This window comes from Mastigoproctus giganteus, chromosome 3 (assembly GCF_048544385.1).
Source record: "Mastigoproctus giganteus isolate SK-2022 chromosome 3, ASM4854438v1, whole genome shotgun sequence".
NCBI classification, from domain to species: Eukaryota; Metazoa; Arthropoda; class Arachnida; order Uropygi; family Thelyphonidae; genus Mastigoproctus; species Mastigoproctus giganteus.
The window spans coordinates 245,197,376-245,217,621 of record NC_143577.1 but is presented as its reverse complement, the minus strand read 5'-3'; the positions used below and the strand labels follow the sequence as shown (position 1 = coordinate 245,217,621).

Genomic DNA, 20,246 nt, shown 5'->3' with positions numbered 1-20,246 from the left:
GCAAAACATTATAAAATCAATGAGTCAACAGTACGATCAATCAAGAAATCGGAAGAAAAAATCTGCCATAGTGTCCGTGAAAACGCGCTAATTGCTTCAAAAATTTGCTCTGTAACTCGTGATGTTAAATTAGAAAAAATGGAAAAGCTTTAAATCTGTGGATAGAAGACCGAACTCAAAATAAAATTCCGTTAAGTTCACTCATCATTCGCGAAAAGGCAAAACTCCTTTATCAACACTTTAGCGAAACTGGTGATCGCACTGGCGGGATGTTTTTTTTTGCTAGCAAGCAAAGGCGCTGGTTTGAAAGATTTGTTTGAAATTTCTAATAAATATTACATTTAATATTAAATTGTTTCTTATTTTCATTTCGATGCCATATGCTTGCATTTCACTATGTACTGTCTATGTACATAGTCATATTATGAAGGTACATATAATACATATATAGACAAAAAGAAAATATTTTAGACTAGTTTTTCTTATATATTTCATACTTTGGAACGGAACCCCTTTATTACTATGGGAGCCATAACTCAGTATTCATGTTTTCGGTATTTGCGACATTTCTCAGGAACGTAACCCCCGCGAATAGCGGGGGTTTACTGTACTTTATATAGGTAGCAGTAATCCCAGATTAATCTACCAGCTGTGTGGTACCATAGTCATAGTAGAAAATGAAAAAGACCTGGGTAATTGTTCAGTCAGTTATGAAGTTCTCCAAGCAGTACAGACAGGCTGCTAGGACAGCCCATGGGGTTTTGTAAATGATATACAAGAATTTTGCCAATAGGGATAAGGAGGTGATTATCCCATTGTATAAGGCAATGGTTAGACCAATTGTTGAATATTGTATACAGGTCTGGAAGCTTCATTTGTGGAAGAATGTGTATCTGTTAGAGTTGGTTCAGATAAGAGCAGTAAGATTAGTGAGGGGAACAAAAGGATGCTTTTACCAGGAAACACTTCAGTTCTGCAGATTGCAGCATCTAGACACTTGCGTGGAAATTTGCTTGAGTTGTTTAAGGCTCTGAATGGATTAAATAAGCTCAGTGCCAATAGAATCCGTCCTCTTGCACATACTAAGCATATGGTAGGGTATAAATTCATATTGAGGATGGATGGTTACAGGATGTGTGTGTGTGTGTGTGTGTGTGTGTGTGTGTGTGTGTGTGTGTGTGTGTGTGTGTGTGTGTGTGTGTGTGTGTGTGTGTGTGTGTGTGTGTGTGTGTGTGTGTGTGTGTGTGGAAATGTGTCTTCAACCAGTGGGTAGTTGAGTGTTGGAACAAAATTCTATCTGGTGTTGTTGAAGTGATTATTTTGAATAAATTTAGTTTAGGAGTAGATAAATTGTTAGAATGGATGGACAGGTGATATGGAAAGTGTTATTGGCTTTTTTTTTGGCTGATACTGTATAAACTTGCTTTCTTGCTTCATTTACCACTACTAATACTAAATATGATCAATTAAAATTGTTGTACATTCTGCATTGAAACAGCATTGTTTGTCAACATTGTTTGCCCTGTATCATTTTGGATAGTAGTGACAGTGTTAGTAATGATAGTTTTTAGTTCATATCCAGTTTTGGTTATGTCTTGCACACACCTGGCTATTCAGCAATTTCTAATGACAATTTGATGGGCTAGATATAGTGATTAAAGTGGCAATAAAACATTACTGAACAGGTAATTATCCTGTCCCCAAATTGTTTTTCTTAGAAATTATATAACAATTTCAGAAGTATAGCATGTTGTTTCTCCTCTTGGTTAGAACTATATATTTTTTTACAATATTTTCCCACATTGCAATTCAGAAATAAGAAAGTTCTAAACACGTACAGTTTCACTTTTGCATTATTCTCCTCAAAGGAATATGGTCCAATTATGCAACCTGCAGCAACAACACACCACACTGTTGATTCTAACAGGATATGGTCATCTTTTATTTTACTCTAGTATTTTTCTTGGTCCAAAACTTGCAGGTTCGTTTTCTTGGCATGCACAGCAATATTGAAATGGGCCTCATTTTTCATTGACAAACAGTTTATGAAATTGTCTTCTTCTTTTTTCACATTAATTAAGAATAACAAAACAAAAATTTCTATGCTTCTTAAAATCTGCATTTTCAAAAATCTGAACAGGCTTGATTTTGTGTGGCCATAAGTGATCTTCATGGAATATACATCTAATGCTGTGTACTGAAACTGCATGCTGTTTCTGTTTCCACATAAGGTGAAAACAGAAGACAACGTAATTTAACTAAAGAGAGAATACTTTTATGACATGGAACATCTTTGCATTGAAATTCCCTTCTGAAACTATGTGAATAGCAAAAACAAGTACCACATACCACATTTAAACTTGTTTTCAACAGTTTTACATTCAAAATCAAAACAAAATTCAAAAGTTTCGAAGGTTTATTCTGCATATATAAACTAACCTGAAAACAAGCAAAAAACAAATAAAAATGTGTACCAAGCCATAAACAAAAACAAATCATTGATGCCAATAGCCTAGAGTTCCATTAGTGTACTGACAGAATTGAGCAGATCATTTCATGTGCCTTTACTTCTACAGCACTTGTATATTTTCTCTTTAAGAGTGACTGCTTACGGCATGTTGGGTTCTATTGAGCACTTATATGCATTGATGCAGTGAATGTGTTCATTACTTAACAAAACAGCAAAAGTTATGATCAGAAATACCAAATAAAATATGTCAGATATAAATTTCTCACTTTGTATAATTATCCTTATATTCAAATAAATAAATAAATATGTATATTTACACTGTATATAAGTTTTGAATGACATAGCCTTTTACATAAGGGAATAGAAGTAAAGGAATGCTTTTTAGTTTAGACTGCTCTGATGTTGGTAGGTGGCATTTATTGATTGAAATTCAGAATTACTCTATAATTCTTGACTAATGTTATTATTGGAGTTCCACAGGGGGTTTGGTGTTGGACTCACTGTTGTTAATTGTCCATTGTATGTTATATATTGTTTTCTTGGTTCTCAGGAATTCAGAGACTCTGAGCATATTTAAAAAAAGTATTGTATATATCTGTTTAATATAATAATTACTGTTTCTCGGGGGTAGTGAGGATAATTTGTGGAAGTTATCCACTGGTAATTTACTTGTCGATACTCACTGGTATTGCACTACATCCGGTGGTTGTGGGACATGTGCATTCAGCACAAATATATAATGTAAACCCAGGCCTAGAGAAGGGCACTGGGCAGCAGCAGCTGTCTTATATTGGTGGTGGTAAAATACATCACACACGTTTTTAGACTAGATTTGTTGAGGTTCTATGCCAAAACAGATGAACTAGGTGGAGATGGATTTTTGCCTAGGAGCCACCCTTGACTCTGGGATATACGCAATGTACCAGGAGGTCAGATATAATATAATGTCTTATATGTGTAACGAGAATGTCAATGCATATATATATGTATATAAAATTGTATAAATTGTATATAAAATTGTATATATTGTATATATATGTAATGATTGTACAAATAAATGGAAAAAAATGGAATGTTGTTTTGTATATTTATCAGTGATATTGATGAAAGTATATCAGTCAGGCTTAGTGTCAAAGTTTGCAGATGACACAAAGGTAGGCAGGGTTGTTAATGACAGTGTGCTACTGCAACAGGATCTAGAAAATTTGGGCAGATGGGCTTAGAAGTGGCAACTGAAGTTAAATCCTGACAAATGCAAAGTACTGCATATGGGGTAGAAGTAACCCCCCAGAGGACCGTACCAACTGTGTGGTACTACACTTATGTGGTAGAAATGAAAAAGACCTGGGAGTGATTGTGCAGTCAGATATGAAGCTTTCTGGGTAATGCAGACAGGCTGCCAGAGCAGGTCATGGGGTATTGTCAATTTATATACAGGAATTTTGCTAGCAGGGAAAAGGAGGTGATTATCCCTTTGTATAAGGCAATGATCAGGCCACCCCTTGAGTACTGCGTATGTCTAGAGGCCTCATTTTAGAAAGGATGTAGAGTTGCTTGAGTGTGTATAGAAAAGGGCAACAAGATTGATGAGGGGAACGAAGAGGTCCTCTTAGCAAGAAAGGCTTAAGTTCTGAAAATTGCAGCAGCTGGAGACTAGGCACCTGCGAGGTGATCTGTTTGAGGTATATAAGGCCTTGAATGGGTTGAGCATGCTGAATTCTGATGGGATTCTTCTGCTTGCTCAGATTACAAACCTGAGGGGGCATAAATTCAAATTGAGGATAGACAGTTGTAGAATAGATGTGCGGAAACTTGTCTTTAGCCAGCGTTAACTGCTGGAACAAACTTGCATCTGTCATTGTAGAAGTTGATAGCTTAAATAAATTCAAGGAGGAACTGGGTAAACATTTAGAGGGAATGATTGTGTGAAATTGTTTTTTATTTATTATTATTATTATTATTATTTTATTTTATTTTTTTTTTGGCTGTTGATATATAAGCTCATATGCTTTCTTGAATCACATGCCTCTATTACTATTTAAATAGCTTATTATCATAAATACAAAATCATTCAGCATTTTCATTTTAACTGTTTAGTAAAATTATCTTTAAAAATGTATATTTGCATAATTAAACAAATATAAATTCAGAGTTTGAAATTGAGAGGAGGAGTGACATGGGTAAATGCACTTCTTCCTAGTTTCAAAGCTGTTGTGAATGGCAGTTATAGTGCCTTCAGATAAGAAAGGGGGAAGGGGGAGAAAGTACAAATAACACAAAAAAATTAAGAAAACTTACATGATGTATTTAACCAAATAAACAGTTAAATTGAATTAATGTGATTTCCATATGGCTACATTCCTGTTAAGATGAATCTGCAGTATTTCTTTGACTGGCCCTGGATGCCAAGTGATTTATCTGAGTGATCTTTCTAGAGCAACTAGTAGTTCTTTTTAAGTTTCTATGTTTATTGAAAGTCTTTATTTGATAGAACTTTTCTACAAAAAAAAAAAAAAAAAAAAAAAAAAGGAAAGTTACTGTTCTTTATATTTTCCCTTGTTAACTACTAATCCTTACTAATCTGCCTGGTCATTCCAGGCACTGCCTCTCCCTCCCTGACAGAAAAGTTAATCTGCCAAGGGCATGAAGGAGTAAATATTGATCACACTGTTTTTCCGTCTTTAGAGCCTACATCCTTCTAGAAAGAATGTAGATCTGCTGGAATGGGTGCAGAGAATGGCAACCAGCTTGGTGAAGGGAACAAAAGGGTGCTCTTACCTAGAAAGGCTTCAGTTTTGCAAATTGAAGAACCAGGCATCTGTGGAAAGACCTGATTGAGCCTTGAATGGATTGAGTAAAGCTGAATGTTAATGTTAGTCTTCCACTTTCTTGAGACTACACACGGGGGGGGGGCATAAATTAAAGTTGATGCAGAATAGATGTGTGAAGGTTTACCTTCAGCCAGTGTGTGGTTGATCATTGGAACAGGCTTCCATTTGTGGTTGTGGAAATGGATGGGTTGAATAAATTCAAGGAGAACTAGACAAATTGTTGGAGGGTACAGATTGGTGAACTGTTAAATTTTTGGCTGATGTTATATAAGTTTGCTTTCTTGCATCATTTGCCATTACTACTACTACTACTAAGTTCAAACATTTAATTCTTCTGCTTTTTAAAATTTTTTTCTTCAACAATGGTGATTATTTCAGAATTGATTGTTTCAGATGGCCAACCAGACCTTGGATCATCCTTAATTGACCTCCATCCTCTTTTGAACTCTGCCAACTGTCTTGAAATAATGGGATAGATTTCTGTAGCATTTCTATCCTCTTTAGTCTGTAATTACACATTTTGTCCATTGATTCCCATTTGTGAATGGCAGAGATGTTTGCATGTCTTGAATCTGTAGGCACTTCTCCTGAATCCAAATATGATTTCTCATAATTATGATCAAGGATTTTACTGTCAATATGACCTGAAGTCTGAGTTATTAATTTTTAAAAGTGGGTAAGGACTTTATAAACACCTGCATAATATAGAGGTATAACTTAAGAAAATGGATGAAAAATTATACATTTATTGCATTTTATTCATATTGTATAATCTTTCTGCCATCCATTGTCATAATGCTTCAAAATTTTTAATAAATCTGAAGTAAAGTTGCTGTCTCAGTGGCAAATATTCTATGATGTCGAATTTTATATATAGATTGAACTGCTGCATCAGTTAATTCTCTTGTGCATCCATCATTAGATAGTTTTAATTATTAGAATGGTGTAAAATTGTGGTCTGAAATCATCATTCATAAATGCAACACGTCATATGCTATACTTATGGCCATAGATCTATCAATGGCCATACGACCGGGCTAGCCGGGTGGGTAAAGTGCCTGCCTGGCAACCCAAAGGTCGTGGGTTCGAATCCTGCCTCAGGCTTGGATCAGAGTACTGCAAAATCCTTGGGCGGTGCATTATGGCCACAGAAGCTGATGCGCCAACAACTAACAAAAACAAACAAACAAAATCAATGGCCATAGAGCACTGCTCTATGTCCATTGATAGATTCCAAACACAGCCACTCCACCTCTCTGACAGCCAGTGACTGTCTGTTGCAATCGTATGATTCTCAAAAGTTAACATTCAATTTTATATATAGGGAAATATATAAATTTAAAATTTTCTTATGTCATTATTTTATATCCTTGGATGAATTTTTCATGTTAGAATGCATCTTAAATTATTAAATTAAAAGAGGAAACCTCATACCTTTTTTAGTAGGACTGTAAATCTCTTGACACTCAATCATGGATGTATGTATTATTATATGAACTTTAAATAAATCAAATTAAAAATAGCTACTAATTAAAATCATCATGCATTCAATTCTCATATCATACCAAGTGCACCGAGAGGAGTCATGAACAGTCGGCGCCCACCAACCCCCCACAAAAGCCAACCAATATTGCATACTACCATGAGAATTGAAACAGTTGTTACAAAAAAATCTTAAAACCACGACACAAATATTCATCAATTCACAAACATGTAAAGTAATTCATACATTGGTTTATATAAATAGACTCATGTCAGTTTCCATAATTTTTTATATATAATAGGGGGAGGATATCATTCACGTATGGTTTTGTACTTCTTGTGAACACGGAAAATCCGAATAAGTTGGTAACTTAAAAGAAGTTGTAAACGGTTTTTAAAGTTTACATTGTTTGTGAATTGATGAATATTTGTGTCATGGTTTTAAGATTTTTTTTTGCGACAATTGTTTTTCAATTCTCATGGTAGCATGCAATATTGGTTGGTTTTTGTGGGGGGGTTGGTGGCCACCCACTGTCCGTGACTCATAATATCCTATCAAATTTGTCAGACAAGGGAAAGTCTTGTCTGACAAATTTGATAGGATATTATGATGTGGTTACAAAGGAACTGGATGCAAAAAATAATTTTGATATCATATATTTGGATTTCAGGAAAGCTTTTGACACTGTTGCGCCTGGAAGACTATTATACAAATTGGAGCAGAATGGTATTAAGAGTAAGTTGCTACAATGGATAAAAGGATGGTTAAGTGCGAGAAGACAGAGGGTGGTAATCAATGGGTGCTGCTCTTCGTGGACTAATGTTATTAGTGGAGTCCCACAGGGTTCGGTGTTAGGTCCACTGTTGTTTTGTATATTTATCAATGATATTGATGAAGGTATATCAGGCTTAATGTCGAAGTTTGCAGATGATACAAAGGTTGGCAGGGTTGTTAATGACAGTAATGGCAGTGTGCTACTGCAACAGGATCTAGATAATTTGGGCAGATGGGCTAAGAAGTGGCAACTGAAGTTTAACCTTGACAAATGCAAAGTACTGCATATGGGTAGAAGTAAACCCCAGAGAAACGTACCAACTGTGTGGTACTACACTTAAGGTGGTAGAAAATGAAAAAGATCTGGGAGTAATTGTGCAGGCAGATATGAAATTTTCTGAGCAATGCACACAGGCTGCCAGGGCAGGTCATGGGGTTTTGTCAATGATATATAGGAATTTTGCTAGCAGGGAAAAGGAGGTGATTATCCCTCTGTATAAGGCAATGGTCAGGCCACGCCTTGAGTACTGTGTACAGGTCTGGAGGCCTCATTTTAGGAAGGATGTAGATTTACTTGAGCGTGTACAGAGAAGGGCAACAAGATTGGTGAGGGGAATGAAGGGATCCTCTTACCAAGAGAGGCTTAAGTTCTGCAAATTGCAGTGGCTGGAGACTAGGCACCTGCGCGGTGAACTGATTGAGGTATATAAGGCCTTGAATGGGTTGAGCATGCTGAATTCTGATGGGATCCTTCCACTTTGTTCAGATTACGAACCTAAGGGGGCATAAATTCAAATTAAGAAAAGACAGATGTAGAATAGATGTGCAGAAATTTGCCTTTAGCCAGCGGGTGGTTAATTGCTGGAACAAACTTCCATCTGTTGTTGTGGAAGTTGATAGGTTGAATAAATTTAAGGAGGAACTGGACAGGCATTTGTAGGGAATGGTGTGTTTTTTTTTTTTTTTTTTTTTTCGGCTGATGCTGCATAAGCTCATACATTTGCTTTCTTGCATCACATGCCACAACTACTACTACTACTACTCCTCTTGGTGCACTTGGTATAATATGAGAATTGAATGCATGATGATTTTAATTTGTAGCTATTTTTAATTTGATTTATTTAATTAAGTTCATATAATAAACATTCATCCACGATTGAGTGTCGAGAGATTTATAGTCCTACTAAAACGTATGAGGTTTCCACTTTTAATTTAAGATTATAATAATGGGACATATTGGGCTGCATTGCTCTTTTGATTCTAATCAGTAATCGTAAATTATATAATGGAAATCATTGGAAAAATAGGTTTATTCAATGAAATTTTGTTCATCTTAATTCACAAACATATCCCTTTCATTAATTGAAGGATACTTTCAGGTTTTTTGACTGCTGCCAACTATTATGTGAGAAAGTTTTATTAAGTTGGTTAAAATTTGACTTTTTGATTTAGTTAACGATGAACGACTTTAGCGTGCATAGGATTATTGGTCGTGGAGGATTTGGAGAAGTATATGGATGCAGGAAAGCTGATACTGGAAAAATGTAAGTCCTATTTATATTTCTTAATGTTTATATTTTGTGTGTTTTTCCGGTCTTTATATTGTAACCCAAGAAACCTTTGCTTGTTTCAATATTTTGTTTTATTTTGGAACTAGTATTAATTATTTTTAAAAATAAAGAAATCATCGAATTTTTATGCTTTGTTTGTGAGGAGTAATACATTTTTTGATTCTTGCCATTTTGGTTTTCAAAATATTCACATTTAAATGCTTATTCCCCTAACTTCAGAAACCTATATAAAGTAACAATTCATTGAAAACTAAATCAGTAAATTGCTAGACTTGTATATAAGTTATTTTGCTCATCACAGAACAAGCAGAAATATTTTATTTTGATAGAATGGTATTTTAGATATATATATATATATATATATATATATAAGAATTTCAAGTGTGAGAGATGTTAGAACCAATAATGCTTAGTACCATGCATGAGTTGAAGGCTGAGAAGATGAGAGAATGTACTTGTTGACATTAGACATGAATTTCTGTGGATTGTAATTTTGAGGAAATATGCATGAAGGAAGATTGTTCCAGAAAGTAGAAGTTGAATAAATAAATAAATGAAGAAGAAGAAAATTTGGTTCTGTGAGTTTGAAGCTAGACAGTAAAAGGATGTTGACTGGTTGCAGCATGCCTTTGGACTGGTTTAGAAGAGAGAGAGAGAGAGAGAGAGAGAGAGAGAGAGAGAGAGAGAGAGAGAGAGAGAGTGTGGGAGGGAATTATAGAAGCCAATTCAGAAGAACAGTACCCATGGACATATCTATAGAAAAGGCATGCAGCAGAAACAGAGCATCTGTGAGACAGAGAGTGGACAGACTTTGTTATAGATAAGACATTAATTAACCTAACTGCCTGCTTTTGGATGGAATCTAGAAGCATGAGAATATTGTTCCCACATCTGGGGGCACCACCCCAGATGTGGGAACAATATTCCATGGTAGGTAGGGCAGATTTGTGATTTGTACAGAGTGAATAGCTGTTTGGAAGAAAAGTAACGTTGAAAGAAAAAGAGAAAACCCAGTTTTTTAGATTCAGAGGAACCATTATGTGACGTGTTTATGAAACAAGAGATTAGAAGTCAGGCTAATCCCCCATACAGATATGTGATCTTGTCTAGAAGTCAGAGTGTTATCGAAGATAGCACAGGAGTAGAAGAATCCTTTTTGTGAGACATAAGACCGAGTTTTAGAAGGATCAAAATCTTGTTTGTTTGTTTGTTGCTACTACAGCTGATATTGATAGAATGTTTTGAGGGTAGCAATGTTTCAAATGAGAGTGAAGATATAACTTGGGATACAAACCTAAACTTCAAGGGGTGTGTCAGGGCAGTATACTATAAAAGGTTACTTAGTCTCAACTAAAGTAATGTCAGGAGCATTGTCAATAAAATGGCTGAATTTGAACTTCTGGTTAGGACAACTAATGCTAATATAAAGGGCTAACAGAAATGTGGTTCCACCCGGAAATTGGTGAAGAACATTCCACTATGGTTTGTATAATGTATTTAGGAAAGACAGGGAGTATAGAAGGGGGTGGAGGGATCATGCTTCTTATCAAAAGCAATCTGAGCATGAAAAGAGCCTTTGCTGAGTCTGAAGGTACATCTGCCAGCATAGAATCTGTGTGGTGTGAGTTAGTTGGAAGCAAACAAACAATGAGAGGGGGAGTAATATACAGATCAGAAGATTGTGAAGAATATGACGAGAGCCTTTACATGCAGATGGAATTGGCAAGCAAGTGTGAATGTCTTATTTTGGGTGACTTTAATCTGCCCCAGATTGATTGGAATAAGTGGGAGGGAAAGTCACGATGGGGAAAAACTTTTTAAAATAAACTAAATGATTGAGAATATTCTTGATTTTAGGGGTGAAAATATTCTTGATCTCATCATTGCTAATGATTCAGATGATATCACAGGGCTTAAAGTATAGGAATCATTGTCAGGAAGTGATCAAGTAATCACTAGCTGAAAGATTTAGTAAGATGTTGCAGTAGTTAAAGTTAAGGCATGGGTTTTAACTTCAGAAATGGGGACTTGGACAGTTAAGGCACTATATGGCATCTGTGAACTGGCGGATTGTCGAAAGATGGCAAATACATTTTTTTTTTTTTTTTTTTGCCAGTGCAGTAAAAGTCTGTGGCTTCCTTGCACTATATGGCAAATACTATTACAGTTTTAAATAGTTTTTATAATAATTTATCATGGTCTCTCTCTCTCTCAGTAAAAAATAATTAAACAATTTCTTGTAGTTCATTGTTCAAAAGATTTTTTTTTTTTTTTTTAACTTATAAGGACATATTTATTATAATATTCTAAACATGCAATTAACTCATCTTGGCAATTATATATTTGTAATATCACAGAAAGTATGCACTTAGTACTTTCTGTAATATTTGTAATATATAAAAGAATATCAGTATTTGTAATCACAGAGAAAAAGTATTTAAGGGACAGCATTTTCATTTCAGTATTTAGTTTTATGTGAAAAACTTAAAAAAATAAAACAGGAATAATATGAGAAGTGTATGTTTTTTATTCTGGCATATGACAGTTATGTTATTGATAATTGCTGTTACTATTGTAATTTTTTTATTTTATACATATTTTCTGAAAATGACCCTGAAAGATTATAAAACTTATGAAAATGATATTAGAATTTTTACAATCACTTAAATTTCTATTGCTTTAGGTATGCAATGAAGTGTTTAGATAAAAAACGCATAAAAATGAAACAAGGAGAGACATTAGCACTAAATGAAAGGATTATGCTATCATTAGTTAGCACAGGTGTAAGTTGCCCATTTACTTATATTTTGAATAAAGTATTAAATTTAGTGTATGTGTATATTTTTTCGTATCCATTTGATATCACTTTTCTTATATTATATTTCTCATATATTTTTATTTTTTAAATGAGTCTATTTATATTTCTGTCTTTTTGAAAGTAAATATTGATTTTTCAAGTGATTCTTTTCTGCATCATTTTAACATTAAACTGATATTTTAATATTAAAATCAGTAAGAAGCATTTTCACCTTGAAAAAGAACAGGGAGTTTTATATTTCAAATAGTACACTTGGTGCCATTGAACTATGAAATAGATCCAGACTTTTCTAAGCCTGGATCTCTTTCATAAAGTGGATCTGGTTATGAATTCTTTCTTGCGTTGTTAATGTAATTAAAAATGTATATGGTATTTTTTTTATGGAAATAAACAGTTCTTGAAACAGTAAATACTGTGGATGAGTTTAAAATTGGGAAGCCAGAAGATAAGTGCATGCCAGTCCAGGTAAACTTGGAATAACATTTTGACTTTTATATTAATTATATTACATTATATTAATCATAATAATTGACTGTTCACCCATTATTATGTCTGAGTATGCTTGTTTTATCTGTTTTTTATTGTTTTTTAATGCTGCTGTTTTTGTCAAACAATAGCATTACTTATTTTATCCTGATAGCTAGCTGTTGGGAGAAATTTTAAGCATATAAAGTATTTAAATTCATGCACAAAAGGTAGATGTGCTAAATGGTATCTTTCAAAATGGTTGCCAGATGAAGCGGGTTTAATGCTTATTATGTAATATAATTGTTTTTACTTGGATTTTTTTCTGGATCATCAGATTTGATTATACATTGATTGAATTTTCTTTTGATAAAGCAAAGGTGGAGTCTTGCTGAATCGTCACCAACAGTAAAGTTACTATTTTGCATTTTAGTAATAAAGGTTGTTAGGTTATATTTTAGTACAAGCATTGTATTCATTATATTTTAGTTCAAGCATTGTATTCATTATGCTTTTGTTCATGCATTGTATTCATTATGTTTTAGTGCAAGCATTGTATCCATTTCTGCAGTCAGTTTCTCTCTTTGGACAGGTCACTTGAAATGTAACCAAAGACAAGAAATTAAACACAGAAGTGCATACTATTTTCAAATTTGTATTTAAAATAGTATGCAGATCTAATCATGCAACTGTCCATTTTGTACTTTTTTTTTCATTCAGTAATTTTCAGAAAATTACTGGATGATAAAGAGTATAGAATTTTTTTGAGAAATTGTAAAGCAGCTGGATCTACAGATAGAGGTTTCTGAGATTCATGGAAAACAATGTGTAATGAGATTGAATAATGCACACCTTTTTCCAGCACAAGAGAATATAACTTAAGGGCAAGAGGAGGGGTGCCAAAAGTGTGCAGAAACTGTGCCATTAATTTAAGAATAGTTTTTGGGACTTATAAATGATTCTTCAGTAAAGTTGTCTTCAGAAACAAGAAAATTTAAAGCATTCTTGTGCATGCTGATAAATGTGTTCTCAAAGACTAGGTTCTAGCCATCTTTGTAAGAGTGATTTCTATGTATTAGCATGCATCAAAACAGAGTGACACAATACAAGATAGCAACGTAAGACTCTCTTTGCTCTGTTCTGGCAAAATTGGCACCACACTTTGAGTATGTTGTAACTGAGGGGGAAAAAGTAGTTTTGTGATTCCCACTGATTGAATGTGATGTTTTATTACCTCATTTACTTTATTATTTTTAACTACCGAATTGAAGAATTTTTAGTAAATCTTTTGAAGCAGTTATTATATTTCTTCTGCCATGAAATTTGATTAAAATAATAAAAATAAATGATGTAGCATATGTTCCTAAAATTTTTATAGGTTATCATGCAAATGAGGAGCCCATGTCTCCTTAGAGGAGAATGGAGCTGTGGGTTGGCTGGCTGTATTAAACTGTGGGAAGCATTGACTTTAACATAGAGAAAAATCCAGTGCAGAACAAACCGTGCATTAACATTGAACTTACATATCTGTAGGATGTTCCGGGAAATACTTCTGAAGGGTGTTGTTATTTATATAGCACATTAAATCTAAGACTGGATTGGGGTAAAACTAGACTCCCTCTTCCTGAGATCTGCTAACTACTACCCTGACGGAAGCTCAAGAGGCTTTAAGAATTCCTCTCCACTCTCCAATGGGATTCAAGTCCGACTTATTCAATCAGTCAGGTGGTGAAACCAACTTATAATGACATATCTGTTAAGATTGAAACACAAATACATAATGTATGCTGGTTGTACACAGATGTGTTTGTATACTGTGATTGAGCAGCTGTTATTTATTATATTTGTAAGGGGAAACTACAGATACATAAAAGGTCAATCTAAGTTTTTTTTTGCTAACAGTATTGATAATTTTCAATTTCAATGTCACTGTTAGATGTTTATAATAAGTTTAACGACATTTTTATTAATTTGGAAGCCTTTTTAATGCTATGGTTGTTGATTTTCTGGAGTTGCATTTCATTCAACCTGCTATCATTTGTTTGTTACATCAGGTTGAATGAAAGATAACTGTGCATCATGATGATAACAGCACAAAGGATCCAGTACATTAGAAACAAATGCGTTTTATTTAAGGATTGTACAAAATCACACTGAAATACACTGAATTCAGTCAGTACCCCATTGTTAATGTATATTATAGCATATTTTAATTTCCTGGTTTAAAAAAAAAAAAAAAAAATCTGTTTTGAGTTACCCTGTGTGTGTGTGAGAGAGAGAGAGAGAGAGAGAGTGTGTCAGAGGTAGAAGAGAATCACCAAGAAAGTGAAAAATGATGATATCCAGATATGGACCCTGGGTGTGCCAAGCCCATACTTATGAGATGTGAGCCCCTGGGGGTATACCTTAACTTCTAAACTATATGCCACAAATCACCTGCAACTGTGAACCAGTCATACACTGAAAAAATGAGAAACTGCTTATGTAAAGTGTAATGAAACATTTATCTGATTAACTAAAATTATAAAATATTCTTGTCTGATTATTTTATGTAAATTTTATTCTATTAGCTGAGCATTTCTTTTTAGATTTTGTTTTACTTTTAGGAAGATTGTCCTTTCATTGTGTGTATGACATATGCCTTTCAAACTCCTGATAAGTTATGCTTTATTTTGGACCTCATGAATGGTAAGTTAATCCAACTGTTTTTCCTGCCATTTTGCATTTCTTTTTTAAAATCAGATCAGTGCTGTCTCATTACCTAAAATTGCATCTCTTTATGTTGTAAAGATACGTGTTGACCACCATCTAAATTAATGGATTTGCTTAGTTTTAGTGTTACAGCACATGTTATGGGAAAATATATAATGAAGTTTTGTTTATACAAGGTGCAATCATTTAATTCACAGTCTAGTGCAAGATTTTATGTTTACTCTGTGAACTTTCCATAACTGCTGCTAGAGGCATTCTCTGTGAATGCTTCTGAGTAGATGCTCTGTGCGCATGCCAGTACTTGTTGAGCTAGTGTTGCACGAAGAGGGTTTTTTAGCCTCATGTCACTGATGATCGTTTTGAAGAAAGTATCATGTCGGACATACAGATTGAACAACAATGTGTGATTTGTTATTGTGTCAGATGGGACTTAAATGCATCAGAGACAGTTAAAGAGATGAACGAAGCATATGGTAATGAGTGTCTTGGTAGGATGGTCATATTTCAGTGTGACTGAACTTTCTGGTGTGAAATGGTTTCTCCATCAAGACAATGCCAGGCCTTATCTGGCTAATATTGTGTATGCAGTGATCACTGCCATAGGTGCTGAGGTTCTGTCACATCCCCCTTAATTCCAGACTTAGCCCTGTGTGATTTTGTCCTGTTTCCACTTCTGAAAAAAGCTCTGAAAGGCAAGGATTTTGTCTGACACGATGGTGCTTGTAGAGCTACAACAGAAGTGCTTTGCGGTCTTTTTAAAAATGGCTTGCAAGAAGCATTTAATGTGGGGGTACGACAGTGGCGAAAGTGTGTAAAGTTCAAGGGAGATTATTTTGAGGAGGAATCCACTGAAGATTCAGATGATGACAATTAAGATAAGATCTTGCACTAGTCCATGAATTAAATGATCACCCCTTGTATTTATGTTGCTGACGTGGTTTTAGTATGTATATAGGTCATGATATTTAATGGTGGGAAGAAATTGCTCAACTCTAGAAAAAATAAAACTGATTAATTTAGTCCAATAATATGTCAACTCAAAAATTGAGCTAGATGTTTTCAGGGAGTCTTCTTAATTGGATATAATGCACATAATATTAAATAAAGTTGTCAAGTAATGAAAAGAAAATGAAAAAGTAATGAAAATAAAAAAAATTTCAAATATTCTTTGAGATGGTAGATCGCGGCACATTTTGAAGAAAAAAAGTAGATCGCATCACAAATTAAGTTGGTCGCCCCTGTTTTAAATCATCTGATACTGATATTTACTTAGATTGTATCAGTAAAGTTATTCTTATAGTGATAAAATCCTTTTAGCATTAGCATTAGCATTAGTAGAGGCATTTGATGCAAGAAAGCAAGCTTATGCAGCATCAGCCAAAAAAAAAAAAAAAAAAAACCCACTTCCACTTCACCCCTCTGTTCGTTCAAAATACCTGTCCAGCTGAGCCTTAAACTTATTTAGGCTATCAACCTCCACCACAAGGGATGGCAGTCTGTTCCACCAACCAACCACCCGCTGGCTAAAGGCAAATTTCCGCACATCTATCCTACATCTGTCTTTCCTCAATTTGAATTTATGCCCTCTCAGGTGATTTTTTTGAGCTAGAGGAAGAATCCCATCAGCATTGAGCATGCTTAAACCATTCAAGGCTTTATACACCTCTATCAGATCACCTCGCTGGTGCCTAGTCTCCAGACACTGTAATTTGCAAAACTTAAGCCTTTCCTCGTAAGAGCACCCCTTTGTTCCATTCACTAATCTTGTTGCCCTTCTCTGTACTCGTTCCAGCAGCTCTACATCCTTCTTGAAATGAGGCCTCCAGACCTGTATACAGTACTCTAGGTGTGGCCTGACCATTGCCTTATACAATGGAATAATCACCTCCTTATCCCTGCTGGAAAAATTCCTGTATATCATTGACAATACTCCATGAGCTACTCTTGCAGCCCGTCTGCACTGCTCAGAGAACTTCATATCTGCCTGCACAATCACCCCCAAGTCCCTTTCATTCTCTACCACTGTCAGTGTAGTACCACAGAGTTGATACGTTGCCCTGGGGTTGCTGTTTCCCATGTGTAGTACTTTACATTTGTCAATGTTAAACTTCATTTGCCACCTCTCAGCCCATCTGCTCAACCTTTCCAGATCCTGTTGCAGCAGTGTAGTGTCAGTAGTGTCCTTGACAACCCTGCCAACCTTTGTATCATCTGCAAACTTGGACATTAAGCTTGATATACCATCATCAATATCATTTATAAATACAGAAAACAATAATGGACCCAACACTGAGCCCTGAGGGACTCCACTAATAACATTAGTCCACGATGAGCAGTGTCCATTGATTACCACTCTCTGTCTTCTCCCACTCAACCACCCCTTTATCCATAGCAGCAATTTGCCTCCAATGTCACACTGCTCCAATTTGTGTAGCAGTCTTCCATGTGCAACAGTATCAAAAGCCTTTCTAAGATCCAAGTATATAATATCAAAGTTATTCCCTGCATCCAGTTCTTTTGTGACTGCATCATAGTATCCAATCAAGTTGGTCAGGCAAGACTTCCCCTTAACAAAACCATGCTGTGTCTGAGCTATAACTGAAGTCTTGTCTAAATGATCCTGCAGTGCTTCTTTAACCAGTGCCTCCATTAATTTTCCTGGAACAGAAGTTAAGCTCACAGGTCTATAGTTACTTGTGTCAGCCTTTGATCCTCCTTTGTGAATTGGGATCACATTTGCACATTTCCAGTCTATGGGTACCTCCCCTGAGTCCAAGGAAGCTCTCATAATTATGGCTAAGGGTTTGCTTACTTCCTTTGCTGCCTCCTTTAATATAACTGGATAGATCCCATCCACCCCGGGTGCCTTTCTTGTGTTTATCTTCAACAGTTTCTCCTCCACTTTACTCCCAGTTATTTCAAGATTCTGTAGCTTACTGCTAGAGTTGAATACACCTCTGGCATTCCCCTTGCTGAATAACTCCTCATGCGTGATATTTTCATTTTTTTTCTCCTCATATTTTCATTACTTGACACATAGTTGCTATAATTAAATTTGTTCATTATCATTTTTACTTATTCAAGCATGATTTCTCTAAAATTTTATTATATATGCAATTTCTGCTTTTATTAATTAGGTATTACTCCAATTTTATTATCTTTTAGGTGGTGATTTACATTTTATTATCTTTTAGGTGGTGACTTACATTTTACATTTACTCCAATTTTATTTCTTTTAGGTGGTGATTTACATTATCATCTATCACAACATGGAGTATTCACTGAACAAGAAATGAGATTTTATGCTGCAGAAGTAATTTTAGGCTTAGAACATATGCATAAGAGATTTGTTGTGTATAGGGATTTAAAGGTAAGATATTTAAAGAGATGAACTTTGGTAATTCTCCTCTTCATTTACCACCTTTCTCAGTATTTTCAGTATCCTTATTCCTGCTCAACATATTGTATTTAAACTTTATCTCTTAAAAGATAGATGTAGCATAGGTGTGCGGAAATTTGCCTTTAGCCAGCGGGTAGTTGGTTGGTGGAACAGAGTGGTGGTTCTCAAACTTATTTATCACAGTGCTGATGAGTGCTCTGATAAATAAGTTTTTTGTCTGAGATGACTACATAAGGTCAGAAGAGTTTCAAAATAGAGAGACTTCAATAACATCACTGTATTTAGTAGTCATGTGAGCTTGAACTACAGTCATTCTAATGCATGCATTTCTGTATCCTTTGGACTTGACTACTCAGCTATAGCAGCCCAAAGGATTCCTCCAACATAATTTCCAGGTGCTCACTGCCACTGATTTGACAGTGCTGGACGTGTGCAAAAATGCTTTACACGTTATAATCTTCTATTCTGTGTAAATTTCTGGTAATAATTAATTAGCACATAAATAAAAATTATTTTGTTGATACTATAGGATGGCCACATAAGAATCAAAGCAGTCTACAATTGATTTCAAGCATTTTATCACATGAAAATTGGTCAGGCCTAATTGCTTTTATTTTAATTTTTATGAAGTAGAATTACTTAAACTTTCACCTACAAAGAAGTTAAAAACTTACAATTGCACAGTATTGTTAAACTGAATTGGATGAGGAATTTTATATTTTTTTTTTAGCATTAAGAAAAACTGCATTTGTTTATTATCCTTTAATAGTGTGGCAGTGCCAAAGAGACGATGTTAAAAGACATTTTAAGATATTTCAGTTCAGTATCAGTTTGTTTTGTTTTTCTCTTTATAAAAATATTCACTTTCTTGTGTTTTTGTGATTGTAATACCTGCCTTCTCTTCTCGTAATATGTTGTGTGTCCAGTAGAGATAAAAGTTTGAGAACCACTATCTTTAAATAATAGTACATCTGTAATAAATTGTTGGCAAAGTTATTCCCTTTTTTGAAAGTATATTTAATCCTACAAATGACCTAAATTGAGTGGGTTAATGGTATCATAATAGTACTTTCAGCAGCTACAGCTTTATGAACTACTTCATGCAAAATGCATGATGTTTATAAATTGGCAGTTAACGCAGTAACTTGCTGTGTTACGAATGAATGTATTTTATCTGAACGAAAGCTTTAAGAATTTATGTTCTTAAAAAGTACTAACTTTTGCTTTTCATTTTATGAGAAGAATTAATTTTTTCAATTAATCATTTAATGAGGAATGCAGCAATGGTTCAGCTGTGTATTGCAACAGAGTACTGCCTCTGCTGAAAAGAACAGGACCATAAATTTGCAAGTATATCATACAGTGATATGTTAGTTATATTAAAAAATATATAAATGAGGAATAAATCCACAGAATGAATAAATCCCGAACATGCTGATGTCTTAGGTGTGGGGGGGGGGGTAACTGGCATCACAGAAGTTCAAGCTGAATCATGGAAAGTGTTAGACAGCATCACAAAACAGAAGTTACAGAGATGATTCTAATAGTGGAAGTGCTCGGATTGATGTCTAAATGCTTTAAAAGGAGAAAATACTAACATGTAACTAACCTAGGTGTATATTAATTTTGCTGCCTGAGTGCCTTGACTCGTGCCGGAGTTGAGCACGAGCCAAAAGTTTTTGCCTTGTATTTTACAGAATTCACCTTTTTACTTTATTATGA

The 20,246-nt window shown here is 34.7% G+C and overlaps 1 protein-coding gene across 2 annotated transcripts in view; it reads left to right on the top strand.

The window, feature by feature from the left end:
* The window catches only part of Gprk1 (G protein-coupled receptor kinase 1), a 485,675-nt gene that overhangs the window by 309,271 nt on the left and 156,158 nt on the right, over positions 1-20,246 (top strand). For both annotated transcript variants that reach the window (XM_090370993.1, XM_090370992.1), the window contains exons 8-11: positions 9,011-9,102; positions 11,813-11,912; positions 15,019-15,100; positions 18,364-18,494. In XM_090370993.1, the coding sequence (XP_090227119.1) occupies positions 9,011-9,102; positions 11,813-11,912; positions 15,019-15,100; positions 18,364-18,494 (405 nt within the window). The remainder of the gene's footprint in view (positions 1-9,010; positions 9,103-11,812; positions 11,913-15,018; positions 15,101-18,363; positions 18,495-20,246) is intronic.